Here is a 22089-nt window from a genome sequence, read left to right on the forward strand (position 1 = left end):
AAAACGACCATGTATATCAGCTCAAACATGTCAGAGACTATGTAGCAGAAAACTTTCTTTTTATCACCATCTGCAATCGCTTAATATTAATGTAAAAAGAGCTCATAGATACCGACGATTGTGTAATCATAAAATAGCAAGACGCTTCATACCGCAGTGCATCACGCTGCCTGGCAGGTAGTGTTTATCAGACATAATGACATCACAGTTTGATATTTATTCAACATAAATTCAACTGAACTTTAATTGTCTCGTATTTCTCGCAGGCTGCATCAGGCTTCGCAGAAAACAGACGACAAATTCCCAGATACCCTACAACAGTTGAAAATTATTGCCACAAAAATCTAAGATGTGTTGCTTTTGTACTCTTGACTTTAAATGGAAGCTCAGGCGGGAAAAAATGCCCCAAGTGATCATTTCTGCAGCTGCTACCAAATAAAAACAACTCACCAACAAGACAAACCCAACCGCCACCAACCACGCTCAGCCCATTTCAGCAGCTGCAAGCGGAGCAAATGGCCTTGGGACGATTGCTAAAGCGGAATTTCATTTAACTATCAACTGTTGCACCAAAAGAAAGACCAATCAGTTCCTCCACTGACTTGGAGTCTGTGTAATCAACACCAATAATTCAACAGCTCGGTTTACATATACTTTCATCTCGTGCTGCAAACAGCTTCATTGATTAACAGTGCGAGTTATGGGCTCATTTCCCTGATTACAACCTAAAGAAAACACCGGTCTGCCCGGAAGTGCTGATTGGGCCTCGGCCTGCGACAAACATATATCCGTCAGGGCGGGAATGAATCCGTTGCTTTTGCAGACTCCACACTTTGTCTTCACAGTGTGGCTTCCTATCCATCAGTGGAGGTGAAGTGGTGGTTGCATTAGCATCAATTCCCGCTTGCTCTATTGCAGTGTCGCCGGGCTCGGATCGTATATTAAAAGACAGTAGATGAGATGAGATGAGGGAGAGCGAGATTCCTTCTTTTAGCGCGAGTCAAGCCTCCACTGTTCTTTACACGAGATGTATTAGTTATTAATAAGGCTATGAACGGCACAGCCTTCCTAGTGTCCAGCAGATGCACTGAAGTACAACATTTCCATCAAGTGTCCGGAGTTATTTCACTGTGAGGAAAACTCAAAGGTGCGGGTTACTAATCCTACCTGTTAGGCAGCACAGACGAGCCAAGGCCAACCCACAGAACATTAATTTATTATGTTACTGCTTTGTGAAGTAAATAAGACCTTGTACACAACTGCCTTTTGTGTTACATTATGTTGTTGACAGAGCTTCAGTTGTCATGTTTGCTTTAAAGTCTCAGAAACTGCCTCGTGTGTTGTCTCCATACATGTATGCATATGTGGCAATTTCATCTTTTTCTTTTTTAACGGCACACACAAGGTTGAACTGAGTGCATCTACTTTGCCTTCATTAATGTAAATATATACACTGTCTACTGACTTGTGATGCATCCCCACAGATTGCATGAATCTATGAGTTTTAAGCAGTCCAAGTGATTTGTTTTTACAGGCACAAAGATGTAAATTTCCCTCAAGTCCAAAAAGTCACATTTTCTTACTTAATATCCATTAATTAGGCCTGATGCCTCGGGTTTCTCTTGCAATCCTTTTGCGTGTCCTGACCAACCGATCAGGAAAGAATGATCGAAACTGCCTTTCTTACATGTTACGTATTTGATGGAGCAATATTTCTTTTCAGAATGAATAAAACTAAGATGCTTGAAGAGTAAAATAAAGGAGGGGAGGTTTTAACCTTTCTCCATGTTGTGGTCGCTGTCTGTATTCTGAGTGGAGGGAATCACAGAGGAGCTCACAATGCGATGCTATCACAATACGCTGCCCACTGGAACAACAGTGTCATGATACAGCAAGACATTTATCTAAGATACATTATGATGATGTGTAACTGAGGGGGGCAAAAAATGGAACTATGCATTTATTACCTAGATCCTGACGTCAGAATGTGTTTTTATTACATTTTTAATAATGTGTCAATTCATTAATTAAGCTCTCTGAACTGCTTTCTCCCATTGTCTGCCACTTCGCCCCCATTATGGCTTCCTTCTTCTTCACTTCACTTCCGTTCACTTTACCCCCATTCAATCAATAAGTGACACTAAGAGGAGTCACGAAAGCAGTGACTCTGGCTGGTCAAATTGGGGAATCAGCACCTGTACGTTTAAATGAAATATCAACATCTGGCACCAGGATATCGATAATGTATCACAGGAGGGGATGTGATATGTTGGCGTATTTATATTTTGTCCCAACCCTAGTTCTAGCCACACTACATTAAGAAACTATTTGTGAAATTTGTCAGATTCAGCAGCAAAAACAAAACGCCTGTGAAGGTAAATGAGGAGTTACAGTAAATGCTTATTTTCTAATTTGATGCCTCAGCGGGTCTATTGAGTTTTCACTGAGCTGGCTGGTATTAGCGCGATAAACAGCCTGAGCAGCCATTTAAAGTCAGAGACAGAGGGCCAGTTCAGAGGTCTGGAACCGGCATAGGGTCGCATTGAATTTACTGTTTTTAAGTACTGTTAAACCATATTCAATTGTAACTCGATAAAAAAGTCACATAACATGGATGAGAAGGCTCTGTATTGGCTACCCTGGTCCAGAGAGCTTGGTAGCGGGAGATGTTAATTAGCAAGTCGATTACAGGGAAGATCTGTGGCGCATCAGTGGTCTAAAGATGCACAGGTCTTAGCAGCCTAGATGTCCTTTCGCAGGTTTACTTTACAGCTTGATCTTCTTGTTAAAACGACCCTCTGACACACGGTAAAAAAAAGGTGCTGCTTACCTGGCCATTGCTACTCCGAACACACAACCGCCGACAGTAGACCAGAAACCAATCCAGCCTGCATCCACCTGTGGGAACAAAAGAAGAAAATGGGTTAAAAATAAGCTGAGCCAAGAAAAAAGTAGAGGAGAAAAAGAAAGGGGCTATTTTGTGCTCAACATGCAGTCCGTGACTGTGAGGACAGAGCTAGACAGGGAGCAGGCACTAAGTGTCTAAAGTCTGCCGAGGCCCGTCAATCACCACGTCTGGTAAACTGCCCGGCCTGGCAGCACCGCATGTGTGTGAGCTTGTTGTCCTTTCTTATTTCCACAGATGAAAGCCAACGCGTACACTCGGCCCTAAAGTCGGCAAAGACGGCCGAAACGCCGCCGCAAAAATCAATGAGAGGTAACACATGCCACACACAGACACACAAACACACACTACTAATCAGAGTGACACCCAGATGAAAGCGTCTCCAAGTGCCAATGAAGGTGTTTGGTTCCCATTAATCTCCCCGAGGCAATAACTCACATTTAGCCAACTACAACCAGATGGAAGATGATACAGCAAGGGAGCAGAATCTAAAGCAGGATCTGATGCTTTTTGCTTAATCATACTCTGCACCAACCTGTCAGGGAAGTCTATAATGAAGAAAGGTGGACTATCAAAGTTATTAAATGTAAAATGTATTCTGGCTTAGCAAGTGATGAATGCCAAAATGCCATTACATTTGATCCAAATTACACTCCTCTGAGCGTTCTGTGTGGGCCAGCCGTCTGCGAGACAGTAAAAGCTCATCGGAAATGCACCCATCTCCTGTTTGCATAGCCTGCAGCACCCCCCCCTCCCCGAGTAAATGACAGGGATAAAAATATTTGAATCAAAAACATCCTCAACACCCACAGCCCCGTGGCAGCACTAATTGCTGCTTATTCTCTATGTGCAACAGCAATGCAAGAATTTCTAAGGTGTGTAATGTCACATCGGTTTGCGCACCAATTTAGGAAGCTAAACACAAATTGCCTGCCAAGCCCTTTTAATTTTACGATACAAATTGCTATGTTTCATGTGCGGGTGGAGGGTTAATTAACTGCAGTATTCTTAGCGCCTTGGAACCCTTAAAAAAAAGGCCAGATTTGCAGCTTAATCATGTCTGCTATATTGCGATTGTGTCAATAAGCTGGAGATGACTGGAGCAAGGACAGGAAAAGCCAGAACTCCAGGCGCTAGACATGTTCACGTGTTCCGCAGTTTTCTCTCTCAATTTCATGTCATAAGCCATTTTTTTTAAAGCCAATAGTCGGAAACCTTATCCGTAGCTTTAGTTTGACGTGGTTTTCCTCCTCCAAGTCACTTCATGTAATCCTGGAAATCCACAAAGCACTGTTTAAGGTTGACAAGTGTTCTATCTGAAGGCATAGCATACATTATGGTAAAGTTCAAAATTAATCCAGAACTTCTCAAGTGGCCGTGTAATGGAGTAAAAAACGATATCCAAACTAAGGCAAACAACTATTTTCCTCTAAGTTTGGCCCTTTCATCTACACCCAAACAGAAGATCGCAAAATGAGTTTTGCACACCTTCAAATACGCAGATTTTCAAGAACTCAAGTTGATGTGTATAGAGCATGTGCCTGAACAACATAACAACAATGGTGAACATATACTCTTTTCTTTACATTTGGCTAGCACTAGCAGTTTACATCCTAACTTGGCATTATGTCTATGTAGATTCTCAGTCTTCCACGTCATGATTAGCTTAGTAGCTTCAGTAAAAAGCAACTGGACTTCTCTTTTAGAACAAGAAGATCCTCAGCACATGCATAATTAAGTTTTTTTTCTCCAGGACTGTTAAGTATGTGGTATCTAAATGACACTAACCACATTTTTGGGGGAGTTATTATTAAATCATGGCTGCAGGAAGTAATTCAATAAGACAAGCCCAGTTGTTGGCACAGGAATTTCCTTCAGGAACAGTACAGTTTTATCTGATCTCGTCTTTATTGTGAACCTCGTAGGACTAACTTGGCATTCCTGCACCACCTCACCGGTAAAGCCTCTGCTGTTCCTAATATTACTTGGTCCACAGCATCTGCAGTTTAAGTCCGCCAGAAGCAATGAAACGACAACCTCCTGTGGCATTTGATGTGGCACTGATGTAGAGTGGCACAGCTTTTTTGTTAGAGCGTCTTCAGTCATCTGTTTATTCTCGTGGATATATTTTATAAAAAGATGTCTGTGTCAGGGAAAGCATCCATCTAGGAACATATCCATATTACTGTGTACAAGGCCTTAAAGAAGCGGGACAGGTTGGATCACCATTTTAGCTCCATACCTTCTTAACTGCTCTCCATTAAAGGACTACATATGACTGATGAGCACAGTAAAGCACCTGTTTCTGAGCCATAGTAATTACGGTGATGCTAAGCTCTGTGCTCACTGCTTCTATCTGCAGGTTGAGCATATTTCCCAAGTGCAGCTCTCACAGCAGGCATCCAAGCTCCGAGGTGCCATGTTTGTTGATATGATCCTATGCCATCCTAATACCAAAATCTGATTCAAACCAGCAAATATGCACCTTAGCCTTTGTCTCACCATTTCTACTTGTGCTATACTTTGGCGTTTCAATTTTTTCCTTCCTTCCCACCTAATAACTTTGGAGTCTGTCATAATATTGTAGCTGTCGAGACTGAAGCCTAAAAATAAGGCACAACTTCAGGTACGCAACTGAAAGAGGGACAGTAGTGCAGTCACTACAATGTGTTCCCATCTAAGAAAACTGCCCAGTACTATTGTTTTTATGTCATTTTTTGGGGGGGCAAGCAGCAGCCACAGGGAACAATTTAATGTAAAAATGCATTGAGAGGTAGTGCTTTTAATGACTGCTCCATGCTCACTGGGAAACACTAGAACTGGATGGAAATAAACTCATTCACTTGGGGCAGAAAGCCACTCCACAACCAGCTCAAAATCAACCTGGCACAGTAACACGGCCTCTGATTCACAGGTGCCGAGTTTGGCGACTATGATTAATTCCCGTATTTTCAGACAACACCAGAAAATCCACTAATGTTCGTCGGGAATTTGCGCTAAACATGAACACTATTAGGAAATCTGTGTTCAACCCCAGTTTCTGATGCAGTCTCGCATTGGTCGAATCGCCACATCACCTCCTGCTGTGCCATTTGCCAGCCAGCCGATCCCTGTGTGCCTCTACCCCTCTGTCTGTCATTTACAGAATCAATCCTTGCAGGCTGTTAAACCCCCTAGGTGCATTTCCAGGTCATATTTAGTAAAGTCCTGAAAACTCAGCATGGCGTCTGAGACCGGAGAGCTGGCTAAAACATTTTCCTGTCATCTGTAGAACATGTTTCATTTGCCTCGATGTTTTACTTCGATAATAGTTTTCAGACTCTGTGCTGTGGAGTAAGATCAAGTTTCCAGTCCTGTCAAAAAAAAAAAAAGTAGGCAGCACCATCCAATGACAACTGATCCCTCATGTTTCCTCACAGCAGTCACCTCTCAATCAGAGTGGGTGGCCAGCTGGGCCAAGAGTTGACAGTAGCATCTATACTGTGGAGAGGAGGAACCCTGCATGTGAAATAAAAATGCTGACAAATATGGAGGGAGGCAAAAGAAGAGACGAGAGCCGAAGCCAGATCTGGAAACACGCTAAGAATAAATGACTACATGAGGCAGAGCTATAGTGCAAAGTTGCCAAATGTGTGCACTTTAGAAGACCGAAAATACCATTTGATAGAGGTCGTATTGGGAATGAGCAGATGAGCATAAAGCACCAGGTCTGCTGCTATGAGAGGAAGAAGTAATGAACAGTGGAGAGAGAGAGAGAGAGAGAGAGAGAAAGACAGAGATCTCTACAAGTAGGCGGAAACCTGTAACTAGCACAGACAGTGGGAAGAAACCAAGACAGATGGAAATTGGCATGTAGGTGGGCTCGTTACATCAGATCCCGATGTGGTCCATGAGCACAGATGAAGAGAGCACGAGAGAACATAAGTGGTGCGGTTTGCCGAAAAAAAAACAAAAAAAAAACGAGCACACTTGCATCCTGCCCATTTGGAACAGATACCCTCGAAGTGGAGGTGCACGCTGCATCACAACACACTGAACAGCACTGGCTCTAGTGTAATGTGGCAATTAACACTGTGAGGAGAGCACATATTACACCTATTTAAAAGTACTTACTCTGGATAACTGGTAGTTTTTGTATTGATTTTAAAATCCTTTATTTAGTTTGTACGGGCCCTACATGGCTTTCAGAAATGCTACTGGTTCATGAAGCAGGAATGCCCTCAAGATCCTCCGGTTCTTTCCTTTGAAAGCAGAGAAAAAATATATTTGATGCGCTGCTTTTAGCCCTTATGCTTCAGGCCACTGCCTTCCAGAGAAGGCAGCTAAAAATACAGATATTTTAAACGTAAACTAAAAACCCACCTCTTCAGTCCAGCTTTTATGCAGTGTTATAAATATCTTTTTTAATCACCATTATTTCCATTTATTCTATTTATTTTTATTAGCAGCTTGCTTTATTATAATGCATGTGTGGAATATTTCATACATTTTTTAATTATTTCACAATTACTATATTTTATTGTTTCTATTTATTATTACTACTTGTGATTTTTGTTTATTTCTATACTTATTTGTTTTAATTTATTTCATTTTACTACTAGGTTACTATTTAAGTTGTATTTCATAATATCACTTTTATTGCTTGCCCTATCTTTTATTATATATTTTGCACATCTCAACTACCTATCTTTTATTGTTGTCCTTTTCTTAATGTGTCTGTTTTGGTCTCCATAAGTCTCTTAATCGGTTTTTAATATCCTACATTTTGTCAGTTGTTATTAAAGCACTTTGAACTGCAGCCGCTTTATTTTAAAAGTCATATATAAATAAAGTTTCACTCAACTAATCATCAACAATGGAACGGGATTCAAAGGTGTATGCATCGTTTTATGAGTACACCTGCATGCAATCACCCATTTGCACCGAAATGGAGAAATTATTGTAAAGCATGAGGAAATTAATAGGAAGCATGAAACTGCTCTCTTGCTATCAGTGAGTCGTGCATTGGCCTGCAGTTCTTATTGCATATTTTAAATTACCAAAGAGAGAATAGTTTACAAGAGAACAGAACACAGTAAAAAATATGTGTTCCAATACAAATGCATGAGAGTTTAGGCATGGAAAAAAAGTTAAAAGGTCTACATACATCTTGTGCTTTTAGAAAATGCTGATAGAATCACCAAAGCTCACTGCACACAGAAACAGGATAAGTTAAAGGTGTGATTGGGATCTGTGGGTGCACAGTGAGCTCAAACAAAAAGAAAATGCAGTATTTGCTTTTCCTCGGTTCAACTTTACTTTAAGATCTCCCAAACCTGTCACGGAACAAAGAAGAAAAATCACAAATCTTCCGCTGCATTAGTACTCCTCCACCTCATCGTGTTGAGATGCACCGCGATGCTGTTTCATTTAGTTTTAAGCTCAAGTTTTGCACCCAAGGGGGCATCCCGCAACATAGTTCACCCCTCTGCAACACATTGTATTTTATTCCTGACACACTTTTTATGTTCTTAAATAGCAAAAAAAAATAAATAAAAAAATCTTTTGAGAACAAATGAATTCCAAGAACAATTTGGTATGCGCTCTGCTACCTCTTGACAGAGCTATAAAGCAGAGGTGTGACAAGAAATGTCTCATCCTCCGCTCTCCTGTGTGTGATCTCCTTTCCGGCTGCACCTGTCTGATGATAACCTTGAAAAGATCCTCCCTTTGTCTTCTGACTTACTGCTTTGTCGAGACCTGAAAGATGCAACTATCCTGAGCTGTTTTCTCTAACCTAAAACACACAAACCAGCCTTACGCAACTTTGTCTTTCTCTTATTTCTGTCTCACACTGAAGACAGCAAACAGGCATGTGAATTGTGTATCGCAATCGACTGCATCCTTCACAAAAGATGGACAGAAGCTTAATAGGTTCAAAAAGTGGAAAACTAAAAAAGCAAGAACATTGCACCAAGACAGATGATCATTCTTCTCTTACTTTCAGCTTCCAAGAAATAAAACTAGATGGAGAAATACTGTTTTGGATGCTGAGGGACAGTGTTTTTGAACAGTGTGCTCACAAGAGAGGTAGAGCGAGTTAATAAACCACTGCAGAAAAAAGTTCAACTGTCAGGAGGCCTTCTACACTGAAATCCACTTCTCATGTCAGTGCAGGAGCCTTGGGGTTAATTATTTCTCAACATCTCCGGCATTTCAGATCTGATTTAAAAAGTAATGCATGCTTTTTGTGCTGTGACGTTTAAAAAGTATCATCTGGACAATAACAGGCCGAACTCTCTGAAGGCACGAAGAATTTCAGAGCGATATTTCAAGACGCAAACAACGGGATTGAGGAGGAAAAACTTGCCAGTGATTCATCCCATTGTTCGTCTGAGTGGGCTACATGTGCGAAAAGCTTTGCAAATTGCTGGCACGGGTGGAGGTTTTCAAAATGGGAAAATCAAACCTGGAAAATGAACTGGCAAGCAACCCATGCTGCTTCATTTTTAAACACAGAAGATACAAAATGAGCCTCGGTTCATACTTGGTTGCAACTTAGTCACCTAAATTGCCCACCCAGAAGAAAACTGGAGCTTTCAGCAGTGTAAGTGCTGACCTTGTCTGTGCACTCTCACAAAAGGCAGTCAAAAAATAGCAATACTGACTAAAACTGTTTTGGCAAAATGTGCATTGGAAACCCGTCTCATCCACAGTCACTATTCAATGTTGTTAGTGACTTTTAGTTGACTTGTTTTCTTTTTTATTCAGATCTAATAAAGCAACAAGTCTAGGGTTGGTAAGTCATTCTGTCGTGTGCGTGTTTGCTGCCTACCTGGCTGACTTTGGCTGGCGTAAGCACCATGTCGAGGACTCCCGACCAGCCGGCAATCACTCCTGTGGGGACTGCATAGGCCACCGCTATCATCAGGAACCGCAGGTTGCTAAAGAGGACAAAAAAAAAAAAAAATGCATTAACGATTCAAGACTGCACTCACAAAATAAAGTCTTTCAAGCTAAATTGATTGTGCGCTGATTCTCCGAGAAATTTGAATATGGATGAGTTCTTTGACCAGCAGCGTCTGAACAATTAGATGCATAATATGTCATTATATCTTCCAAAGAATGCTAGACAAAATAATGTTCTGTGGAAAGACAGGGGGTTATTATGTTTGCAAGTACTTTATTTATTAGTTTTGCTGCAGCCACTTACTGATGTTTTATAAAAGCAGACTGTTTAATTCATTTCTGAGGCAGTTTGTTACTTATAATAAAGACCTGACGAGATGACATGAAGACCAGCACATGGCTCATAGTACCACAATCACTGTTTCTTTCCATTGACATGCAGTAGTTCAGACATGGATTGTATGTAAAATATGGACGTATAGGCTCTGAGTCTGAACAGTGAAGTAAATGTATGTATGTATGAAAGTGCTTCTAGCCTGAAATCTTTCTAACAGCCAGCAGAGGGTGACCTCTCTGGCGCTGGATTGTACAGAAACCTATGAGTAAATGACCCTACTTTTCCTTTCATCTGTTACCTCAGTGAAGGTTTTCCCAGTGAGTTTATGGTCTCAGTTGCTAGATTCAAGATTCTTTGAATACAGCATGGTATTCATTTCATAAGTTAATATCATACTTCAAGTAAAATAGACAAAAAAAGGAGGGTATGTTTTCAGGTGGGGCAACATAAATGTGAAATCTCACTCAAATCCACCTCTCTCTCTTTATGTCCTGTTTCTAAAGACTAAGAAGACGAAGACCAAATGTCAAACTTGAGGCATCAAATTAGGAGTCCAGAAACCTACATTTGCCTGTCATATACAGTCTACAGGTTCAGATCTTATATATTTTGAGAGGAATTCAAAGAAGAATCCACAACATGCTGTTTTTCATCCTTCAAGGTGCAGTGTTTCTACCTCCACTCATAAAGTCTCCCTTTGCAACAAGAACAGCTGATTTTCTGACATTTATTGATCTGCATCGGATTCCTGCGCATAAATATGAGATGTTGGTAAGGATGTTTAATTAAGAGGTTGCCCTTTGCAGAAGGGTTACATAATTATAAACCAAGCACAAAATGTTACTAATGTCTCCTCCAAGTACATGCTAAGAGCGTTGGCCTGAGATGAAACAATAAATGCAGCAGAACAAAATGGGTCCCTCCTCTCTTGTTCGCTGGTGGTTGGAGGTCTGCCATCAGCTGTCAACATGCATGCACACACACACTCTCACACACACATAGCTCTATCTCTGTGACAACACTCACTGACGTGACGCTTTCTCAAACCCCTTAACCATCGCAATTGAATGCCAAAACCTACCCTAAAAGCCAAAATCCCAAAATCAAGTCAAGTAATCCATTCAAGATGTGTTAGAAAGTGACGAAAGGCCAAAATGCTTTCACTCTAAATCCTAATCACTTAAAACTATCTTACCCTTAAACCAAGTCATCACCTTAAGATTTAATGATTTACAATACGGGACTTGCTTTTTGCATCAAAAAGGGAAAAGAGTCCCCACAATCCGACTTTCTAAACCCATTTCTGTCCCCACAACATGAGCAATACAAGCAAAGACAAACACACTAACAGCTCTGGCTCATCTCCCTGCGCCTGTCACAGCAGAAAATCTATCCTTGCGCTGAGCGTAGTGACAGAGAGATAAGCAGCTACCTGAACATAGTGGAAAGAGGTGCCAGAATAAAGCTGAAAGATATCAAAGAGGGCAACATGCACCTAAAACTGAACAGTATCATCCAATGGATTTTATACGATCCCACAAAATACTCTAAATGCTCAGCAGCGCCCTGTGTAGCACAACAGAGAGCAGTGTGTCAGCATTCGATGAACCAATTCTGAATTATGCCAATAAGCTAATAAAAAATAATGGCAACAGTTTGCTCTGGCTACAGTTTTAATCATTCAGACACTTTCAGTCATAATAATCTAAATGAACTCATGCTGCGAGTGTCGCTTCTGCTACGACTGAAAATCTCTTTTGACAGCACAGTTTTAACAAGTCTTGATTGTTCTGCATCACAATATTTACTGAAACAACAGAAATTATTCTTTGTCTCCTATTGTAGAACAGTGTTGTGTCTTTGTGTAACCATGGAGGAAAACTGTTTGAAATTATATGACAGACACGTGCTTGCAAAAATCTGAATACTTCAGTGGCCATAGTTTGTAGACAAGCTAGTGTTTACTGTGACACTGACATTTTAATACCATTATAAGGAGCTGACAAATCTGACACATTTTAAAATCCTACCCATATGCAGCTTTAAAGAATATACACATGTGAGTAGTTGTTATTAAATCAAGTTGTGGTTTTAAAAATCGAATCTGAAAAACATGGATTGCTGCTGAATAAAATCGTTGTTAAATCGCATGACAGGGTTTAAAATTCAGTGCAGGGCTGCATCAAACAATTATTTTTTCTTACTGTAAATTAGTCTATTTTGTTATTAACAGTGAAAAAATAAGAGTCAAAGGTACCTCTCACAACTTCGTAGAGCTCAAGGGGATATCGTCAAATTGGTACTTCAGTCTTAAATTCAAAGTTATTTAATTTGCAATGATATTATAAAGTTAAAAGTATTGAAAGTTTGGCATTTCTAAATGATAAATGACAATTATTGATTATCACAGCTGCTGCTTTTCAGCTGGTGGACTCATCGGCTTGTCCTTTCAGCTTCGGCTAAGGGTATTTTTGTATGACGGCTGCTTATCAGTTTATTAACTAAAAATCTAACTGTACAAAGCAGCACCATCTCCCAGCTGTGATAACGGGCTTTAGGCTACAGATACCGTGCTGCAGGGTCCGATACAAGCTGTTTGCTATCTCGGCTCACGCTGAACTGTGTACAAAACGGGGGGAAAAAATAAAGATAGCCACCTCTATATATCTAGTTATGTATGCGCAGCCTGTGTGCATGCAGAGCGCTTACCTCTTTGGGCTGTATGGCACAGCTCCAATCACATGGAACCCAAATACAATCACTTGGAACACAAGCACCCACACTAATCACCTTCGCCCAATGAGGTGGCATGCTGATTTAAAATCGGTGCCACCTCTTCAACCCTAACAATGTGATTAGAATCACTGGGCGTCTGACAAATGAGGCAGGGCTGGCAGAGCAGGCAGCAGATTCATAGATTGTTTTGTTTTCCTGCTCTCCCCCTACTTTTGTTTTTTTGTTGTTGTTTATGGACACTCTTTTAACTCTTACATCAATTCTTCCTTTGTTTTATCATAATGCAGGCCGCATCCTGAGCGGTATCGTACAGGGACATCTGAAGAACGCTTTGGGTTCTCGAATCCCTTGTACGGCTTCAAATAACACCAACAGAGAAAGTTCACATACTCACACAGAAACTACAGAGGGAGCTTCACAAGACACATAACCTGTACAGCAAAAGCATTGTTGCTGTAAACATATGCACGCCCTTTCCTTTTTCCTGACACTGCTGCACTCTAGACAATGAATCACTTTTATTTGCAGAATGCTTTGAATGTACAGAAAAACAAACAGTCTGTCTCACTGTTGTAGGCGGCCTGTCTCGTCCTAAGCAGTATGAAGCTACTTGGCCTTGGAGAGAGTATGGAGGGACAGTCATAAAAGCCCCGTGATGGAGCACTCTCTCCGCTTTTCTCCCAGCACCCTTTTCATTAACCTTGCCACAGCAGCGGGAAATCAATATCCATGCACCTTTTTTTCCCCTATACGGGACCTTATTTAGACAACCAGATGTAAGCAAGCAGACACTAGCTGCTGGGTGAGAGTAGGAGGGGAGGTTTTCTTTTTTTTTTTTTTTTTTGCTTCACTTCTCGCTGGTGATGAAATATTTCCGAAGAAGTCTCAAAGCCGGCGGTGTCATCAGCTAAGTGCCATTTGTCCTTGAAAGACCCGACTGGAGAGCAATGCATCAAGATGACAACTTTCAAAGCTAAAGTGTGTATGACTGGGGAGGGAGGGACGGATCATCAATACTCGGGCCTGCTTAGTATTACCTCACAGGATGATCAGAATACAATGACAACTTTGTACCACGCGCACAGATATTCAGCCTCCTAATTAGGTTGCTGCTGTGGAAGCAGATGTGAGCAGCTGGAAGCACTCATCAAGCTGAAGATCATTAACCAGTGCTCAGACCCTGACAGGATAAGTGGATGAACAGATACATCAATGAACAGGCATCAGCATACTAACTAACTAGTTGGCAGGTGATGTGGAGGACGCAAAACTTTCCTCCAGCTTTACCAGGGACACGTCAATCTAATACACCGACTTGGTGTCAGAGCAGATACTGACATTATGAAACAGGTCACATCCAGACATGACCAGCCAACTTTCTTCCACAGTGTAATTACAGATTATAAACTTCATCCTCTTATTCCCTACCTCTCCTATCTAGGGACTGCTATATAATGAACTATGTAGAGAGTTCCTCAGAAAAAGTAACACTACTCGAGTCTCTGCACTATTAATTACATCGCTGCTGTCGCTCAATTAAAACGTACAAATCGATGGTAGTGAACCGACTGGCATTTCTGAGATAAAATCAAATTACACTAAGCGTATTTTCCAAAATTAAGCGCTGTGATACATCGCTCTGCTTCCATTAACCATATTAATATTTTTGCTTCATTATTTTCGCCTTAACTCATGAGTTTGACTTGTGCCTGTTGCCATTTCAACAAGCTACACATGTAGAAAAGATGCATTCTGTAGACAATACATCTTAACACTATAAAAGCTGTGGAAATGTCACATATCCTTAATTGGCTCTCTGGTCCATCTGCCTGTCCGTCTGCCATTCTCTTTTCACGCAGTGCATGATGGTACATATTGCTTGGTTAGTGATCATCAGCTGTACTCTAGTTTTTATGGTGAATTGTGGGGTAACAATTGCAACTTAACATTCAGGCAGCACTACCAAAGGGCCAAACATCCTATTAAATGCACTTTATTGTGTGTAGTAAGTGATTTTGGACACAACCTTAGTTTTCAGTCTCACAGGTGTCCCCAGCTAACATAAAAATTATATAAACTACATCAAGAATCAGTAGGAGGAGGTAGCTAAGAGTCGGACAGATCGGTTCCTGAAGTACGTCAGGTATATCTGTGAGCTGCTCCACCTCCTCACCAATTTATCCATTTCTCTGGTATTCAGATGAAGGACATTTTATATGAAATCAGGTCCCTGCCGGAAAGACGGTTGACAAACGCACTGAGAATGAACCAGTTAAACCATTTTGAAGCCAAAACAATAACCTAAATTAGGCTGAAACGCTCTCTGGAGCTGCAGATTGGGTTGTAAATCGCTATGGATTTGTCATTACAGGCAACCCCTTTCACATTACAAAGATATATCGGCATTGTTTGAGGTAAAAATTTCCATCACTGGAGCTTTAATTTCTTTTTTCCTAAGTGTTTCCATTACTTTGTCTACCTCCTGTATGAGTGCACAAGGCCACAAAAGTCACTTGTCCAGTCCCAGCTGGAGAATTCTAAGGCTGGATGCTGCTGGACTGAGATACAACATGTTGCCCAAACAGGTCACTGGAAAGCTGCCTATCGCAAGTGGAGCAGAAACCCTCTCAGCTGGATGGCCCAGTTAAATTGGCCCATCACTGTGCATGTGTCTACATCTGTCCAAAACTATGCATTAGGTTGATATCTGCTTGGTTACTGTCGTCTATCTGAGGGAAACTCTTACAGGAGTGAAGGCTTCCTGTGCTGGTCACAGGCCTGTGGAAAGCCTGGCACTATAGTCAAGCTATTTCTTACTGCAGGGGACCGAGTGTAGCCAACAAAACAAGGCCAACTGCCTGGCTGCCATCACCCAGCTTTTCTTCTCCCCTCTCCAGCCTTTATTCCCTGGCCACTGCCACAGGCCTCATTCCTTTACAAGCCAGGCAAAAGGCAGAGCGCTCGCTCCACTGGTAATGCCGTTTCCTCATGGCCCAGAGGATAAATATTGCCTTGGAGGAAAGTGTGAAGGTGTGTATGGATGGGGTGCCGCAGGGTTATAATGAAGTGTGATTCAATCATTGTCTCCAGATTTCCTCTCCCCCTTACACCTCTCACCCAGAGAAAAAAGCCAAAAAACAAATGCATTCCAGGACCTTGTCATAATAGACCATCATACTCTCTCCTCAACCACATACATCAGAGGTGCCTCTTCGGAATATACTTAAAACTGGCCTTGATAGCAAAGATGCTTAGGATGTTGTTTTCAGTAGCGACCAGTATATTATAGCTTCGTAGTTAATCTAGAGGGAAGGCTGGGTTTACTTTGATAACAACTCAAACAGATGGTGAGTGGCAGACCTCTTCATTAAGATTCCATGTCGCTCTCCAGTGTATGATTCTTACACTTTAACGCTCTAAGACAAGAAGCACACATGCCATCAGCAAATAACAAACCAATCTAAACTGAGTAGATCTGTAGACACGGCAGTTGAAGAGCACTGAAGGTCCTGCAGAATTATGCTCCTGGTTGCTTTCTTAGAGACTGACAGTGTAAAACACAACAGCACTTGAAAGCAATTTCAAATACGCATCTAATATTTAAATCAGTTGAGTTATGGGTACTGAATAATGTATTGAAAGAATGGTCTCAACAAAAGGTTTCAGAAGCTATTGATCTTTCAGAACACATTATGTGCGTATACTGTACATGTGTCAGTGGTTGTACCTGAGAAGTCTGCAGATGCTGCTCCTGTAACTCAGTCTCTGGCTTGCAGCGGCCACACTGGGAGGCATCGGTGGGCGTGACGGAAAATACAGCAGGATTGCTGAAAAAAGCACCGCAATTGCAGCCAACTCTGCCAGAGCACAGTGTCAGAGATAAAAAGAAACATATATGTTATTTTCAGAGATAAGAAAGTCCGACCAATATGACATTTTATAAAAGGTCACAGTGACATCTTAAAAGGCCCCCAAAGACATCCTGGATGAACATAATCGCCTACGAGACGAGACTGTAGAATAAATCCATCTAACAAAATCATGCAATCGGGTACAGCACTGGTTAATGTCGCAACTTATCTCGACTGAAGAATATTGAACCACATTTTACAGCTTAGATACTACCATAAAGCTCCACTGCAGCCATCTCAGTAGGTCAATGCTTCATATATCGATTATCTGTTTCTTTTGATGACCAGAAAACTTTTGATTCGCAGAAAGTGTCTGCTTTGTCCTTGAAAAATTAATGACAATGCTACTGTAGGTTAAACAAAAGCTGCTGCCTCAATCTATTACAGCATGCTTGTTTCTCTTTTCAGCGTACTTTTAATTTTCTGAATCAGTTAAGCATAACAATGCCAGCAAGCTATTTTTCAGAGGCGCGGTTATGAAGACTATAATTGGGGTTTTTTTGGTGTTTGTGCAAAAATTCTTGGATCCCCTCGCCTGATTGTATTTCTGTCCCCTGACGGGGTTGACATGATGTCGAAATGATGTGCTATCGATCCCCCTGTGCCCTCAGAGGTTCTCGCCTTCTGTGAGTACCTGCATACATAACGAGCTGGATCCGGTCTCGGATGGAGCTGTCGAGAACTGCTGCTGCCATCGTGGTTCCTGCTTGGGTGTCATTGGGAGCTGGAACTACCAGAGGTCCCACTACGAAGGAAGTGGCGCCTCCCAGGTAGGAGAAGAGCGAGGCCACCGCCGTCGCAGTGGCTCGCTGATCGGGTGCAAACCAAGTGGTGGAGAGGAAGGGACCGGCACTCATTATGGTTGGGCCGGCTAAACCGTTTAGAAACTGACCTCCGTGTATCAACCTGTAACAGAAACAACAGCAAAAAAAAAAAAAAGCTTTGAATCTTCAGCAAAAAATAGCAACAGCAAATGAAAACGCACACCACATTAAGTGAAGCTAATCAGATCAGGTGTCATATATGAAAATATTGATTATACTCTTAGGAACAGGTGTTTATAGGTTTAGGTTTTAGGTTTATCAGGCTAAATAAAGCCTGACTTTAGTGAAGCCTGATGATGGAAGTTTAAGTTTCTCAGCCCCACTGCTTTAAGTTACTGTAATGGTTAACGGTTGAGTCAGCATTGTGTGGGCCTGCAATAATCCTGAAAAGCAAGAATCAATAATGGTCAATTCTCTGCACATACAAAGCACTTTTTGACCTTAGTGGCATGCAAAGAACTTCACAGTGGTTCCCATTCACACACCAGAAGCAAAAAAAGCTGCAATGCAAGATGCTCGCCTGCTATCAGGAGCAAACTCGGGTTCAGTGTCTTCCCTAAGAACACCTCGACATGCTGAGGGGCTGGAGATCAAACCACCAACCTTACAATTAATGGACAATCCGCTTTACCACAGCCGCCCACAGTGAATTCATGAAAATGTGGTGCGACACAACATCCAACTTTACATTGTCCCTAACCAGATGTAACACTACAGTTGTCTCCTGCAGCAGAGGGGTTGCAGAAAATCAACTCTGGAGGTTTGTGACACCATTTTAAGCAATCTTACCATAACTTGTTTGCATATTTTACAGCGAAAATTGTGTTTTCCAAGATACTGGGCCCAAAATGTGGTTTTCCATGAACCACGGCTGCAGCAGTGAGCATCACATCAGCGTATTTATTACCTTGAAAACAAACAAGTGAAGTGATGGGGAATGTTTTTTTGAGCGTCTGACGGGAGGAATGACAAGCGAGAGGATGAAAATAAGGTGTAATGATCTCTGGGGATTTAAATAAGTAACAACCAGTCCCTGAGAGAGTCCAAGTTTCAGCCTCACTTGTGCACCTTCAGACTGAGCCGTGTGAGACAGATGTATTGTGAGATGTCCCCTGATGCCACCAGACCCCTCAACACCCTCAGCCCCCTTCAGAACTGTCTGACTTAGACAGCCAGCCGCTGGAGACAGCTCATGGCTGATTGATTGTCTGTAAGCTCAGTAAAGACACCATTCATTTAGAGCAGCCTGGAGAGCTGGAGAACAGGAGGCAAGGAGAGAGGGGAAAAAATAAGAGGCAGAGAGTGAAAATGATAAGAAACACGAGGGAAAAGGAGAGATCTCGGGTTAATTCTGAGCTTAAGGTATTCAAAAATAATCAGTATATTTTCTGTGCAGTTGGAAACTTGACACCTAAGAGTCATTACTGATCCTCATTGAACGTAAGTGAGTTCAGACTGGAAGGTGAAAACGGAGTGTTTGTGGGTTTTATCAAGGTAATATTTTTTAAGATCTTGTTATTACCAATTTCGATGAAATATGTCGCCCATTAAGTAGGTTAAATAGATCTGAAAATGGTACCTTAAGGATGTATGACAACCCCTCCTCACTAAAGTACTGAGATTTGAAATATTATTTAAGACCTTAGTTCAAATTACATAATTTAAATGACTCTCTGTGTCCGTCGTTTTTAGAAACCATCAATTTTACTATTTCGAATTCCCCAGTGTTGGAATGACATTTAAACACTGAACTACGACACAGTAGTAATGCAGACATGATGCTATTTTTTGCACTAGAGAAAAAATCAATACCTAGAATTACAGCCATGCTTTCTGCAAGCGCTTTTAATTCAAATGCTGTTCTAACACAAGCAGGCATGAGTGAACTTTGCATAAATAAAAAATACTTCATTTACATTTCTTACCAGATTTAGAAACAATCACATCAGACAATTAGAAAACACAGTTACAAGTGTGACCAGTCGAGTGGCTTCAGACGCATTTCTTGAGGGATCAAATGAGGTTCAATACCCACTTATACATTTTTTAAAATGTTCAGACACAAAGCAGACATAAATCAGTTTGTTTAGTCTCCAGTGTGCTTACACTTGTCTGCCCTCTAACTCTCTCTACCTTTGCTGTCCGCTGCCTCTGGGACTCGCAGATAAATGTGTCACTGCAGAATACAAAGTGCTGTGGTCAGTGACAGACTGATTGGAGAATGACTCGTTCACCCTGTATCTCCTTCCCACATCTAAGCCCTCCTAACATCCCAGCCTACACACCAACACCTCCTAAAATACTCTGTGGCTCTTACTTTTTTTTATTCATCCCACTCCTTCTTTCTTTGTACGCGAGTCTCAATCTTTATTGTTAACTTAGCTGCAAGAATTTTCAATATGCGACATGTAACGCAGAGGAACTTCTTCTTCTTGTATACATGAATCGAACATTACCGAGGCTTCTGATCTAGTCATGTGCACTGGTGCAAGGATGTCTTTGTCCACATCCATCCTCCGTCATTTCTGCACCAGCTGAGTGAATTCAGCAGGACAGATGAACCCAGTGTGGGGACACTGCTGCATTTACCCCTCTGCTATTTTATTCTCCATCTTCTTATGTGTGACGGAGATGAGAGCAACAAGCGATGAAATTTATCCTCCACGTTATCAGTGTCGCACTGTCAGTTTCGTTTTAGCATGTAGGTCATCATTACATCATTTGTCATTGATATTTTTTTATTGACTTATCACGATGGGATTTAGATCAAAGATGCAGGTCCTTCCGTGGCAAAAAAACCCAATTTCAGACACCTGACTGATGTGTCTACATGCCGCTGTGCCCCACAGTAACCCAGTGAGCATATTTACATGCCTCAAAACTTGAAAAATGGTCTTATTTAGGATTCTAAAATATGATCTTTACTTCTCTGTATGTGCAAAGAACCTCTGTAAATCCAAGGTATGTGAGTGCATAGCAATGTGTACTATACTAAGAAGTCAGATTTATCTATGAATATTATTAGATAAAGCTAAGACAATAAAAATGCCTTTGAAAGCATCTGTCAGTGTCAGTGAATGACAGATTTTATATTCATACCTTTAACTAAGTCTTGCTTGATTTCAGCACCACAGTGTTCAAAACAGAATCATTATGTTCCGACGAAAAACAAGCAGCACTGCGGCTCTCCAGAACCAAGAGAAAGCACTACTGCTCCTTGGCCAACCTCCTAAAACATTTCCGTGTCATCTTTCTATGATTAAGTGATTTTTTGGTACCTTCACACACATAACCTTCATTTGCCTTTTCCAGTATTTGACTTGTTTCATGGACAGAACCACTAGATTGGCGTGCAGGTGGCGCCAGGCAGCAGGTATGACATTGAATCTAGAATTTCATTTTTATCTTTTACGTCTAATAACTATTTCACAGCCTTTAAGGGATCCATAGGAATTATTGCACCTCCTCTCGTTGAATTCAGCCCTAAGCTTTGTAAAATCTGTGTGTTTGGCCTGTGCAGTCTACAATGGCGCTGATACACATCATATTTTGTTCTCCTGCCTGCAAAGAGCCTTTGATTCAAGTCGGCATTGTGTCGTTTTGTGTGTTGAATCGAAAAAGAGCGCAAACCACGCCCAACTGGCACAAACAGGCTCAGCGCGAGTCGGGTTTTGAAGTGCATCCCGTGATTATGGTCTCATTTAGGCCAGGAAAGGGTCCAGACAGCAGACTGGTCCACCTGCTGGACTGTATCTTCTCATTAGGCACAATGATTATTCAAAGTCCAACACTCCAATTCAGCTTATTCGTTATTTAAGAAACACAGATACTCAGGATGTTTAAAAACAGTAACTCTTACCTTGAGTGACCTCATGTTATTACTGGACATCATCTGTATTTTTGGTACCGGTGTCACTGTGGTACCAAAGTTTATATATAACGTGTAGTATAACGTGAATAAATGAATAGCAATCTGAGCAATCCATGGCAGCTTTCACCACATCTCAGTGTTTGGAACTGTGCTTTCCAAAGTTTGGCCAGTACCCGGCCGATTAGACCACTGGATAGATGTGACTTTAAAAAAAGACTTTCAATATGACAGGTGATGAGGACAGATGGTGACTAACATGGAGGCTGAGCAGTCACATGAGGAAGCTGCACTGTGGCTGCCGAAGCAAAGGGAGGGAACGGAGCAAATTTTTCAACAAGAGGTGATTAATCACTATTGATGAACCTTGTCAGACCGAATCTGATCGAGAATGAGACAGAGAAGTCTGCACTACGGCAAAATCGTCCAACTGCTTCTGGTCATCCAGCACTGACGGACCACATTCTGCCATCACAAAGAAGCAGAGCCAATTCTATCTTGAAAATGGCACCACAGAAATTGTCACGGTAATATGACAGCCCGCTGCGGGATCCACAATGTGTCATGACGGCCAATCAGACAGTGTCTGAGTGAGTCTGAGATCGAACTGATAGGCACTT

The 22089-nt window shown here is 41.5% G+C and overlaps 1 protein-coding gene across 1 annotated transcript in view; it reads right to left on the bottom strand.

The window, feature by feature from the left end:
* The window catches only part of slc49a4 (solute carrier family 49 member 4), a 56127-nt gene that overhangs the window by 23055 nt on the left and 10983 nt on the right, over positions 1-22089 (bottom strand). The window contains exons 3-6 of the mRNA XM_008301875.1: positions 17412-17683; positions 16594-16723; positions 9720-9828; positions 2831-2898 (exon numbers count right to left, since the gene is read on the bottom strand). Of these exons, the coding sequence (XP_008300097.1) occupies positions 2831-2898; positions 9720-9828; positions 16594-16723; positions 17412-17683 (579 nt within the window). The remainder of the gene's footprint in view (positions 1-2830; positions 2899-9719; positions 9829-16593; positions 16724-17411; positions 17684-22089) is intronic.

Source organism: Stegastes partitus, unplaced genomic scaffold, assembly GCF_000690725.1.
Source record: "Stegastes partitus isolate 25-593 unplaced genomic scaffold, Stegastes_partitus-1.0.2 Scaffold1724, whole genome shotgun sequence".
Taxonomy (NCBI): Eukaryota; Metazoa; Chordata; class Actinopteri; family Pomacentridae; genus Stegastes; species Stegastes partitus.